Source organism: Primulina eburnea, chromosome 3 (genome assembly GCF_022965805.1).
Source record: "Primulina eburnea isolate SZY01 chromosome 3, ASM2296580v1, whole genome shotgun sequence".
In the NCBI taxonomy this organism is placed as follows: Eukaryota; Viridiplantae; Streptophyta; class Magnoliopsida; order Lamiales; family Gesneriaceae; genus Primulina; species Primulina eburnea.
Window position 1 is genome coordinate 7,165,883 of NC_133103.1, and position 13,252 is coordinate 7,179,134.

General features: G+C 36.5%; 2 protein-coding genes across 4 annotated transcripts; both read left to right on the forward strand.

Moving 5' to 3' along the window:
• The first annotated feature begins 675 nt into the window (after positions 1–675).
• On the forward strand, positions 676–7,492 carry LOC140825871 (receptor-like serine/threonine-protein kinase ALE2). 3 transcript variants are annotated; one of them, XM_073187882.1, is made up of 16 exons: positions 676–1,385; positions 2,257–2,346; positions 2,431–2,670; positions 2,751–2,864; positions 2,953–3,042; positions 3,150–3,233; positions 3,763–3,882; positions 3,969–4,136; positions 4,221–4,280; positions 4,362–4,469; positions 4,584–4,694; positions 4,847–5,218; positions 5,305–5,601; positions 5,772–6,161; positions 6,244–6,487; positions 6,703–7,492. In XM_073187882.1, the coding sequence occupies exons 1-16, from the start codon at positions 1,301–1,303 to the stop codon at positions 7,376–7,378; spliced, it is 3,249 nt and encodes a 1,082-aa protein (XP_073043983.1). In that variant the 5' UTR covers positions 676–1,300; the 3' UTR covers positions 7,379–7,492. The 3 variants fall into 3 exon arrangements, with proteins under 3 accessions (XP_073043983.1, XP_073043984.1, XP_073043985.1); XM_073187883.1 differs by lacking the exon at positions 3,763–3,882 and having other exon boundaries at positions 677–1,385; XM_073187884.1 differs by lacking the exons at positions 676–1,385; positions 2,257–2,346 and having other exon boundaries at positions 2,491–2,670; positions 2,744–2,864.
• A 626-nt stretch (positions 7,493–8,118) lies between these two features.
• Positions 8,119–10,889, forward strand: LOC140825873 (uncharacterized). Its single transcript, XM_073187885.1, has 4 exons — positions 8,119–8,257; positions 8,383–8,489; positions 10,548–10,626; positions 10,716–10,889. Exons 1-4 carry the CDS (start codon positions 8,255–8,257, stop codon positions 10,761–10,763), a joined length of 237 nt encoding a protein of 78 aa, XP_073043986.1. The 5' UTR covers positions 8,119–8,254; the 3' UTR covers positions 10,764–10,889.
• The last annotated feature ends 2,363 nt before the right edge of the window (positions 10,890–13,252 follow it).

Sequence of the window (13,252 nt, forward strand, 5' to 3'; positions counted from 1 at the left end):
AAAATGAAGAATCTTTGTTTCAATAATGAAACACTAAATTAAGTAAAGGAAAATGAAGAATCTTTGTTTAAAATTGTAAATAAAATAATAAAGAAAATTATGTGAATCTTTTTCATAGTAAAGTTTAGAATTTATGGATTGAAGATAAAGATTGTATTTATTACATAATAATGCTTAAAAAATTCCAAATTATGCGATAAAGTTGATTTGCTTATTGAACTTGTCTCTGATACATATAATGGTGAAATTAGTGCAATCAATTGACAAATCTTACATGTTCTTAAAGCATAAATATTATGTATGATCAAATAAATTTACATCATTTTTTCAATAGTAACTTTCTATTAGAATTTTATTATAAGTAATTATATTTTAAAAAACATTTTATTGTATAAAATCATCAAATAATTGGGGTTTAACAAAAAAGTGTCTGAGAAAAGTGAGATTACAAAAAATCAATGGGGCTCTTGTTATGAGACCCTTCCCCTTCTTTCTTTTCATGCAACTATCTCATTAATTGGCTATTAATTGCTATCGATATCAAAGAAATCTAATCTCTTCCCAGTCAAGAACATGATAAATAATATACAATATCAGTAATTAATTAATAATAATTAGATATAACATAATCCTTCTCAGAAGTTCCATCTCTGTGTCTCGTGTGTGCATGTGAGTAGGAGGGATAAATTCATTAAATCTCGCACAAAGACAAAACATGGGTGTCGCTGTTTACCAGCTACTGACATTCGCTTGCAACAAGTTTGTTCTTTTCTTTTTTTCCCTTTACTAGAAATGTTTAAATATTGCTAGCTTTTTATACACACTTTCTTTAATTGCAAATATGTCAGTGGAAACGGTTGTTTCTCACTTGTTTGTTGTGTTCGGCCTGGAAAATTTCGAATCTTTCATTTATTCACAGCTCCCCTCCCATATCATGTTTTTATCCGGTTCCAAATTTCTTTAATGCCCATTTAATCAGAACGAGAAAAGATTTTTTTTTCTTGGTATCATCCTGTGTTTGGTTGCGTTTTTTGCTAGCAACTGACCCTCCTTATTTCTCCTGTCTTGCTTGCCTTTCACTCTTTCTGCCAGTAGGTCTCCATCTTTAATCTAACCCCTTTTGTTTTTGATTGAAGACATCTATCTTTATTGCACTGATTTCAGAAAGTGCATTGTTCTTTGTGAGGAAGAGTTTTTTGGGCTTCCCTTATTTTGATGTTGTGTAGCCTCTTGATAAATGGATTTTCATTGAGATTGAGTGGAGGGGTTTCCATTTCTCTTGTTTTTATTTTTGGGTGAGATGGGGGTGATGCTGCTGCAAGTTCTTGGATTGGTGCTGAAAGTCTGTGCCTTTACTTGTTTTATGGTGATTCACGCACTTGTTGGTAATTATTTCAGCTCGTTCTTTTTAAAGTTTTATCCAAAGATCCGAGAGGCCCTTGTTTCCCTTGGTGTTTGGAACAATTGGTTTGATTGTTCTAGTTTGGAGGCTTGCCGCCGTTTTGATTTAGTTTTGGCGACATCAAGCTAATGCATGTCCTTATGTCTAGGAATTAGTTGTTATTGTTATTTATTTATTTATTTATTTATTTATTATCAATGTTTAGAAGTAAAGGGTGGATATCAAATATGATTGTGAATTCTGAATTTCGCACATTGCTCAAATTCTTCATCTATTTTTCTTTCCTGAAGCTTTCTACGTTCTCAAGTTTGTTTGCCAGCACAAGTTCTGACTTTCTGTAGTTTATGTAGATAGATTCGTTGCACCGAATTGGAATTTCATGCTACAACCCCTTAAAGATTTGTCGGTGAAATGTGAAGGATCCAGATCATTGAATTGCCTCAAATATCTGTTGTAGTAATAAATGCCTTCAAATTTTAGTGGTCATTCTTCTAATTTAAGCTTGGCCTTTTGATAGTTGAAAGATTTTTCTAGGCTACATTGGCCATAGACTAATTGTAGTTCAATGCGTACTTGCCGAAGTTATTCCCCCATTAGCAGATATGTGCGTATTAAATTTCAAAGACCGGGCTCATATATATACACAAGATGTTTGTTCCATCTCCCTGGAGTGCATAAAAATTCGGCTGCGACTCTATTCTTGTAAAAATAGAATTCTGAATCATTGACAATGAAATGTATGATATCCGATTTTATAAATTCTAATGGCAGACGTCCTGAAGTTTGTTATTTCTAGTTTGTATTGTTTTGATTTTGCATCTTCATAATTTTGGCTCTTTCCTTATTTTCTGAAGGTTTACCAAATGGAGAAGGAATGCCTGGCCTTTTGTATGACGAAAATGTCATAATCAGCGTAGCACCTGTTACAGATCCTCCATCCTATGGTAGTATTCGTATTCATAAATGCATTATAATTTTCTATGCAACATTTGATATTAAATTAACTTGTATGTGAATCACCATTTCAGGGACAGGTTTCCAACCTCCAATCATAACTCCTCCTCGCAGCTCTGGACCAGTACCTCAATCAACAAAAGGTCTTATCTTTTCCCCACGCCCGAGTCCTCTTTCAAAACCACCTCCAAATATTCTTGTTCCACCCACCACATCTATTCAGCATCCTGTCCCAGTCATGCCACCGGTACCTCCTCCAGAGGAGCCTTCGCACACAGAACATGTTCCCGCTCCCTCTCTGTTGGATGCTCCAGGTAACTAGACGTAACTAGTAATAATATGAAATCTTATCAATTTATATTGGATAGATATGATTTAGATTTTCAGTACGCAGTACCGAGTGTTCCACCTTCTAGTAGTTCGTCATCGGAGCCAAGATCTGCTCCGCCAAATTCTCGTCCAACTACAGCACCTGAAAATAATGCTCCCCACTCGCCAATAGCTCCAGGTTGTTAAAAGCTGATAATTTGTTCTGACCTCATGATTCTTTACCCTGCGGGTGATATTCACCTAATATTGGATATTTTGAAGTACAGTATCAAATGCATCAGCACCAATGAGTAACTTAGGCAGTCCGCCACCTTCACGCTACTTTTTGCCTGAAGAACCACCATCCCTTCCACCTGGTATGAGTTTTTTCACTACATTATTGTTCAAAAAAACCGTTTGAGTAAATCTTCAACCAAATCATCCTTAAAGATGATTGTCTGATGAGTCGATCACATGGGTCAAGACATGTCTTCACCTTCATCATCTCCTGGAAATTTCCCACCTGCTGATCCAATATTGTCTGAAGAACCACCATCCAGCCCACCAGGTGAGACTAGTGTAATTTTTTCAAGTTTATCAGCACAATTGCTATTTGAGTCTTCTAGTTCAGCTGCATTGTGCAGCAACCAACTACCATTAAGTAAAGTTGAGCTAAATGGATGAATGTTGCCTCAATCACTTTTTCAATAAAAAACATCAAGAATCTTCTTTGACCACAATGGAATCTCATAAATCTTGGGGAGTAACCGACAATTCATTGAAGTTTTAACTTTGATATCACTTGAGTATCTTGGTGAAATGAAAATTGCTTTGAGGATTGTACAATTATTATGTAACAAGGGTGAACTTTTGTTTGTTTTTTTTAATCCTACAATTACGCACTCTCATGGATAAAGAACAAAAAATGCAATTTTATCAGCATTTATGAACTCCGTTTTGTATGAAAACAATTTTTAATCACAGTTGCTATAGTTCATATTTCTTGAAAGACATGCTTCCCGCTCTATGATATTATGAACATCTTTGTTGAGGGAGGATATTATTAGTTCAACTGCTATACTGTCCTTTTCTGGCAGAACAAGATACTTCTCCCATATCAGCACCTCCTCCAAGTGTAACAGTTGCTATACCAGTTGCATCGCCCGTAAATAATACCATCATTCATTATGCACCTATAAGCCATTCCTCATCTGAAGGTTTGTCAAAAACTTTCTATTTTCCTAACTATAATCTGGACATCAAGTAAATGAACACTTAGTAATGTGCACCTCTTCTGGTTCAGCTCCTTCAGCAAGTAATCTGCCAGGACATTCTAATAGTGCTCCTCCTCATCCATATTCCGAGTTGGCTCCGGCGCCTTATCCATTGAAAAAGCCACGTCATTCAAGGGATTATAAAACTGCTCCTGCTCCATTGTTTCATTTAATCCCTCCTACTTCAAGCACACAAGGTTTTTCTACACTCCCAAAAGTTTTTTTTTCTGATAACAACACCTTCATACTTTATATCTGACACATATTTTTTCTCCATTCAGCTCCAAGCTCAGGCCCAATGGTTGATTTCTGGCATTATGCTCCACCACCCACAACTGCAGGTTTTTTATACTCGGTCAGACCACGACTTATTATTTTGTTCTTCTTGTTGTGCTTGAATGTCTAATGATGTGAAATGACAGGCTATTCTCAATCTGCATCTCCGATGCTTGCCCCGATTCCTTCCTCAGGAAATCACCATCCTCCTATATTTTCTTCACCTCCAAAATCTCCACCCGAGCGTGCCAAAGGTAATTTTTGTCTGTTTTTGCCCTTCTATATATATGGGTGATAGAAAAGCTGCCTTTGAGTTTTGGTTTTATTTTACTATGAGTGCTTGAATGAATACTGTCTTTGTGTTTAAGTTCCGTTCATTTCTCCTATAATGCCCCCCGCCTCTGTATCAACACCAAAAAGTCGAAAAATGCCGCCGCCATCCCCGTTGCAAGAACTGCCACCTCCACCTCCTCATAAAGGTGAGTTTTTTTCACCTAACTTCAATTCTCTTACGGAAGAGAAAAATTGTGAATCCTTTTTCAAAAAGATTCTCTTCCTAAACATACTCAATTTTCTCTGGTGCTTTAGCTATTACCTGTCAACAAACTCAATCATTTATCTTATTTCACAGCTTGTGCTCCTCTGACTTGCACCGACCCATTAACGTATGGTCCTCCTGACTCTCCCTGCGTCTGTGTGCTGCCAATACAAGTTGGGCTCAGCCTTACTGTAGCACTATACACCTTCTTTCCTTTAGTTTCAGAACTCGCAAAAGAAATTGCTGCTGGAGTATATATGAAGCAAAGCCAAGTTCGCATCATGGGAGCAAATGCAAATGCAGTTAATCCACAAAAGACCATTGTTCTTATTGATTTGATACCTCCCGGAGCAAAATTTGACGACACAACAGCATATTTAACATTTCAAAGATTTTGGCACAAGCAAGTGGTTATAAGTACATCATTGTTTGGTGATTATGACGTGATATATGTGCGATATCCAGGTAACGATGTGGACCTAGTTTTTTTGAATGGGTTATCTGTTTATGGTTTGTCCTTACCATTTGAGTTGCCACCTTACAAATCTTAGGTCTTCCCCCTTCTCCGCCTTTGCCTCCATCAACCATTGGCATTGTAGGAAGTAACCCATACCCTGGTCGTGACAATAATGCAAGAACTGTGCAACCCCTTGGGGTGGATGTAAGGAGAAATCAGCATAATGATGGACCAAAAAGAGGCATTCTGGCATCAGTCATTATATCAATATTCATAATTCTTGTCTTACTTTCTGCTATTGCATGGGTTTTCTTGTACAAACACAGAAACCGTGGCTACCTATCTAATCCAACTCCACCAACTACCATCCGTTCCCTCGCAAAATCATCAGGTAGAATATGGTTTTTCCTTTTTTTGGCAGACATTCATCAGTGGTTGGAAGCAGTCAGTGGTTGTGAGCATCATAGTGACACAATGATTCCATTTAAAAATTGTTTATGAACTTCTACAAAAATATTTCGAAAATTTAGCTGATGAGAATATATAATGCATATGGTGTAGCCAAGGCAGTATCTATGATCGGTAGTGGCCCCAGTTCTCCTTCTTTCTCCTTGAGTTCAAGCTTTGCAGCTTATACCGCCTCTGCAAAAACATTTAGTTTAAGTGATATAGAGAGAGCAACCGATCACTTCAACGAAACGAGAACACTTGGAGAAGGTGGCTTTGGAATGGTCTACAGTGGCATGCTTGATGATGGGACCAAAGTTGCGATGAAGATACTCAAGAGATATGATCAGCAGGGCGGCCGCGAATTCTTAGCGGAAGTTGAGATGCTTAGCCGGCTTCATCATAGGAACTTGGTCAAACTTATCGGTATATGTGTTGAGGATCGTACGAGATGTTTAGTATATGAATTAATACCAAATGGCAGTGTGGAATCTCATTTACATGGTATGAACTTTTAAGTAACTCCTGTCAATTTATATTTCTTTTCATTGGCTGTTTAATATTGTATTCTCATACTTGTTTTCAGGCATTGACAAGGAAAGTGCTCCACTTGACTGGAGTGCCCGGCTAAAAATTGCCCTCGGAGCTGCTCGAGCTCTAGCATATCTGCACGAAGATTCATGCCCCCGAGTCATACACAGGGACTTCAAGGCCAGCAACATCTTACTGGAAGATGACTATACCCCAAAAGTATCTGATTTTGGTTTAGCTCGTAGTGCATTGGAAGAGGAAAACAGACACATTTCGACCCGTGTCATGGGAACCTTCGGGTATAACTCTTTTCTTATAGATCTTGTTGAAAAAGTTTGATGTGTGCCGTTTATTAGAAATGGTGAACCCACCTCCTTAGCCCTCGTTTTTATGGAAATTCATGCATCGGCCTGTTGGGGAGAAATTGTATCATTATTTCATATTCTTTTTGAACTCTTTTTTTGTTTTCGTGTCAATATTTTGAATTTTAACCGCCCTTTATGCATCATACCAGGTATGTAGCTCCTGAGTACGCAATGACTGGGCATCTTCTTGTAAAAAGTGACGTTTACAGTTATGGCGTAGTCCTTCTCGAACTCCTTACAGGGAAAAAACCCATAGACTTGTCTCAGCCACCCGGCCAAGAAAATCTAGTTTCTTGGTCCCGCCCGCTCTTAACTAGTCGAGAAGGTTTAGAGTCGATCATCGACCCATCCTTAGGCCCCAATTTCCCATTCGACAGCATAGCAAAAGTTGCTGCAATTGCTTCGATGTGTGTCCAACCAGACGTATCACACAGACCCTTTATGGGAGAAGTTGTTCAGGCCTTAAAACTGGTGTACAACGAGTGCGACGAGACGAAAGAAGAAGACTTATCTATAGATATGGAAGCTAGGAAAAGCACTAACTCAGATAGATTACCCGATCTTTTGCTTAATCAGTCCCCGATATCTGACTATAACTATAGGCTCGATGCCCAGAAAGATCTTTCTATGTCGGAGCTTTTGAGTTCGTCTGCAAAACCCGGGAGAGACGATTCGGAATCTTTTAGGTGGAATTCGAGCTCTGGACCTTTGAGAACAAGCAGCAGCAGCAGCGCGAGTCGTCTGTGGAGGAGCATGAGGCGATTATCAGGAGGGAGCGTGAGTGAGCATAGGATGTTCCTTAGAATGCGGCCGGGGTCTCATTAGTGTTTCGTTTTGATGTTCATATATGTTATGTTTTTGGTGGTAAAATTTTCATCCATGTGCTTCGAATTTAAATGTACTTACTGTCTTTTCCAATGAAAATATAAAAATAAAAAATGTTAGAAGTATAGCATTTTTAAATATCTTATCGTCTCTAAATAAATTTTTGGATCCACTTCTCTCATACAATACATGGGTTGCTTTCTTTGAAGACGCTATAACCATTAAATGTCAGTTTGATTATACGGAAAATTGGCCTTCAGTTCTCAGCCGTCGATTTTTTTTGTATTCAGTCTCTGGGTACTTTTTTAGTATCATATTTACACATGAAGTGTACTACATTTTGTATGACATAGTACCACAATTTTGTGGGTAGGAAATGAATCCAAAGAAATGTTTTGATTGGAGATTTTTCATCAACTTCTCCACGATAAGGATGTAAATGATATTCATATAATGAATTATATAATATTTGATTTTATTCTAGTTATCAATTATATCTGACTTCAAATTAATTCGAGTTATTTTCGTATCCAACCAAAAGCATGAAATAACTCATCTGATATCAAGATTTCAAATTTGAAGAGATGTCTGACGTTCAATACTCAATTATAACAAATTCAATCACGGCTAAAAAAAAAATCACTAATTAGATTTTGCAAATAAACCAACAAATTGAATCCTAATGCATCATATAGGATTAAGTAACGAACCAAGATGCCAGCCCACGAGTTTAGGCGCGTAAAAACGTGTTGCTATAAAGTAGCGCTTTTCTCGTTATTAAGAAGCGACTTTATAGTCGAGATATTTTCTTATGAATATATAGACCAGCGAATCAATCGTCTATGTCTGCGCTCGCTTAAACCCTCGGAAGAAGAAATGGTGATCTTGAATCTCACGAGCATTGCTTTCCGCTGTTCTTACTCACATTTTTCTCATCTTTTGATTGATTACATGTTTTTTCGGAATGTGTTGAAGCTAATTTCGATTTGATTTTCTCAAAAAAGGCTCAATCTGCGAAACCGATCTCAAGCCCCGTCCCGGACGCGTGGTACCCAACACTCGCCGTTTTTATGCTCACCATTGGACTCGTCGTCACCGCCTCTTTCTTCATGTAAGGATTCTTTCTCTTGATTTGGGATTCTGTGGTAATTGATGGGTTGAGTTTGGATTTTTGCTGGATGCTTTTGATTTTTAGACGCTGGTTTTGGATCTAATGTTGGCACAACTTGTTTTTGGTAGCATTTTCTGTTTATTTTTTGGGGATCCTTCCGCTTGATGCATATAAAATATACAGCTGTGTTTGAATGAGATCGCAGCCACGAATTTATATATTTTTGTCTACACCTTCTTGCACGATTTTGGAGAGAAGTTTCATTCTTTGCTTTCTAATAAGAACTTTAATTTAGTGTTTATCTTGAGTTGGTTGGTGTGGAGCGTGTTAAATTTGTAGATTTGCTGACAATAGTGGTATTCCACCTTATTTGCATTGGCTGGTGATAAATCTGTCTCTTGCCAATGACAGTATTTACTCTTGTTCAAATTTTACACGATTTGAAGCTACCGGGACAGTCTGTCTACCCCTTTTTGTGTGTCTGTATGGAATTTATGCCAAATCTTGTGGATTATCTCAACAGTACTAATGTACTATGGATCAGATTGGGTCGATCGCCTTGGTGCATGATAGTTTCAGCATTCATACCTGTTGTGTTTGAATGAGATCGCAGCCACGAATTTATATATTTTTGTCTACACCTTCTTGCACGATTTTGGAGAGAAGTTTCATTCTTTGCTTTCTAATAAGAACTTTAATTTAGTGTTTATCTTGAGTTGGTTGGTGTGGAGCGTGTTAAATTTGTAGATTTGCTGACAATAGTGGTATTCCACCTTATTTGCATTGGCGGTGATAAATCTGTCTCTTGCCAATGACAGTATTTACTCTTGTTCAAATTTTACACGATTTGAAGCTACCGGGACAGTCTGTCTACCCCTTTTTGTGTGTCTGTATGGAATTTATGCCAAATCTTGTGGATTATCTCAACAGTACTAATGTACTATGGATCAGATTGGGTCGATCGCCTTGGTGCATGATAGTTTCAGCATTCATACCTGTTGTGTACCATCGGAATTCATTCTGGTGTTGGTGTTGATTCTTTCTTTTCTTGTTTTCTCTTTTATTTAAGATTCATAGCTTGGTTGTTGTACACCATCCAAATTCATTCATTTTTTTTCCAAGTTTGAAAAGGTTGCAGTTTGATGTTGAATAATATTCATGTGCTTTGTAAATGTTACACTGGATAGTTTTTATCTGTTACATGTTAAATGGATAGAAATTTTGGCTAACACCGAAGTAAACCATGATGAGTATCAACGGAGAGTTCTAATATCATCATTGAGTTGAGGGACGTTTCACTTTTCTAAGTGGACAAATTTTGATGTTTATGTTGTCATTAGCAAAAATGTTGTTCCCAGGCCGTCAACACGACAATACATTAGACACATTAAACATACAGCAAAATTCTCCAACCTATGAAAGAATGCAGCCTTTCACCCCTTAATAAAAGGTCCTCATTGTTGATGGTGGTCAACCTTGAATAGCTTTGAATTGGAACTGGTCAACTGGATCTTGAGGATTTTGAAGCAGACCTGAAGAGGTGATAGCTTTATTTTTATCACCTTCAAAAATAGTGGTGGTTGGATTTTGAAATCACCTCATTACACTTTTAGCAATACTTTCGGGAAAAAATCCGTCACTTGATGAAACATTCTCGATAGGCATGCGGAATCTAGGAGCATTCTCGATTGACAATTATTTTTCTAGTGCTTAAAGCTATTGACCAAGCTATTTAATGAGTGGAGTAATGTATTTTGGTTATGTGCTCCTTTATACTTTACCTAAACTTAATCCTGCTGTGCTATTGCATGTTTCTTGGCATGCCATGAAGACTGAAGTTCGCAATTCTCTGTTTATATGATAAACGGATTGTTCATTTAAGGTTAAATGTTAACTCAGGAGTCCATCACATTTGCACAGGAACTACTGAACGCCGCATGCTATCTGAAATAATTAATACAGTGATCTCAGAATATGACACTTTAGTGGAGTCGTTTATATAAATATTGCAAAGCTATATGATTACCTCGTCTTAGTATATTTGACATTTACATGCAGCTACGAGGCCACATCCTCGAGGAAGAACCGTAGTCTTGCAAAAGAACTAACTACTGGTGCGGTCGCATCTGTCTTCTTGGTACACGTCTATAAGACTCATCTTATTCTCACAGTTTTACTTTCAACTTTTGGTTGTTTGGTGATATCAAGTTTACCGTTCTGTGGCAGGGTTTCGGGTCTTTGTTCTTGCTACTTTCTAGTGGAGTCTATGTTTGATTTCTGAACATCGAGCTTGCGAGACAAAACCATATCTTGGTGAATGTTGATACCAGTATTTATGAATTAATTCACATTTCCTCCCATTTTGATGCTAGAAGAAGTTAAAATATCATTTCTCTGTTACAGCGCGTTCTATACAATTCAATAGGTTGCTCCAAGTTGCAGCACAACTGAAGTACCTTTAATTTTATATATATTTAAAAACCAATTATTTTTAATAAGCATTAGATATTTTTGAAAACCATTTTAAACTTTAGTTCCATAACTTTTGAAGTAATCGCAAATGCCATGCGATGTGATATTGTAGTGTTCTTGTTAGAAAGTCAAAATAATCTTTAGGGGTTTCAACTACTATTTGGTTCGGTTTTACATAAAAATTCGGATCAGATTATATTATCAGTTTTAAAAAATTTATTACAAAATCAAACAAAGTCATAAAATTTTTATAATTAACCCAAACTATGAATTTTGGTTTGATTATATTTAATCTTGGTTTGATGGCTAATTTTATAACTTTTAAGTTTTATAAAGAATCAGTGAATGTAATCTGGAAAAATAGCAAAGATATTGGTTCAATTCTTTTATCGTGATCTTGGTTGATTATAATTGAAAATCATATATTAAAACACTTGAGAATGTTACATAGTAATTTACAATTTGATTGTTACAAAACTCACTAATAATAGAATATAAATTAAAATTAAATAAAACATACATATATATATATATATATATATATATAATTACACTAAATCAACAAATTTATTACCAGAATTTTTATATTAATGTAATCATTTTGGATCGGTTTGGTTCGATTATTTTTATTCAAAACATGGAGCAAATCAATTTTACGATTTAGTTAATTTTGTAAACAATCTAAACCGTGATTGCTTGAAAAATAATCCAAACCATGAAGTTTTATTCGATTTTACACTTTAGTTCGGTTCGATTCGATTTCTGAACACCGTTAATAATTGTTAACCATTTGAAAATTCTACATGGAGGTAAGAAAAAAATATCGAATTTTCAGTATACTAACTTTATTGAAATTTATTATAATTTTGATACTGAAATATGATATATCAGTATGAAATTTGAAAATTTTCTCTATATTTTAATAAATATATAATATTTATAATATTTTTGAATAATAAAATTAAAAATATTTTTTTAAAAAAGTACAAGATTTTTGTTTATATAAAACAATATCAACCGTATTGAAAACTGGATGTATAGCAATATTTCGTTATATTCGGCATGCTCCAACTCTGCAGAAGCGAGAGGGAACCACACAAAAACCGAGGGGAAATGGAAGCTACGCCGACTACCGAGCCCAAGAAGCCTGGGAGGCCGAAGGGCTCCACAAAATCCATATATAGGAGACTAGGAGAAAGACTCCAGCGGTGGAGGAGCGGCGCACCCGAGAATGAGAGGCTCGGGCTGCCGTCGAAGAGAGCTACGCGCACTGGAAGCTACTGGTGCTGTACGACTGGCTCGCGCATCATAACCTAGTTTGGCCCTCTTCTCTTGCCGGTATGACTTTCCAGCGTGTATCCGATAAAATGGGAGAGAGCAATGTAATTTTTGAATTTTTCATAATAATGTAATCTAAATAATGATTCAGTTCATTACAATAAATCACAACATTTGTTATTTTACCATAAAAACAACAACATACAATATTTAGATTTTTAATATCCTGAAGTATTACATAATTCCAAGCAAATATGCTTTCGATTGGATGGAATTGTTGTGTTTGACATAATTCAATACTGAAATATAAATATCAATTATCTGTTATATTATTAAAATAGAAACATAATTTAATTTTTTTTATAGAAATTCCTAAATTTAGGGTTTACTAATTTTGGGTAGCAAATGAGAAGGGCTGCTTACTGGCGGAGCGGCGGTGGCGGCAGCGAGGCAGAGCCGCAGTGAGGGTCGATTGTTGAGAGATTTCAAATCTGCAGATGGGGTGAGCTTAAATTTGGATATTGGACATGGTCAGACTTAAAAAAAAATTGTGCGGGTTTTATGAAACGCGGTCCCCAAGCAAAGTGCATGGAAGTGCGTGCTTCATCCACCTGATGCACTTCGGAGTGTCTCGAAGTGCATGCCGGTCGCCTTACGTCGCTTTGCGCTTAAGCAACCGAGGCGACCACTTTTAACAAATGTGGTTTGATCCGTACATTCTGCTCATTCACCAAATTAATTAGACTACAACTACGTATTTAACATATCATAACTATATAGTTCCATGGAAAAGAGATTCGACAGAAGATGTTCAAAGGAGTCGAGCGTTCTGTTTTTCGCTATAAAGTGTTGTATGTATGATCAATAATCTAATGATTGTAGTGTTGTACTGAATGGGCTGTTTTTATATTGTACAAATTATGTTATAGAGAACTATGTAATTTTGTTCCAATGATGGATTTCCACTAAAAAGTAGTTGTCGTTCCAGGGACAAGGTTGTTGACTTCCACTTG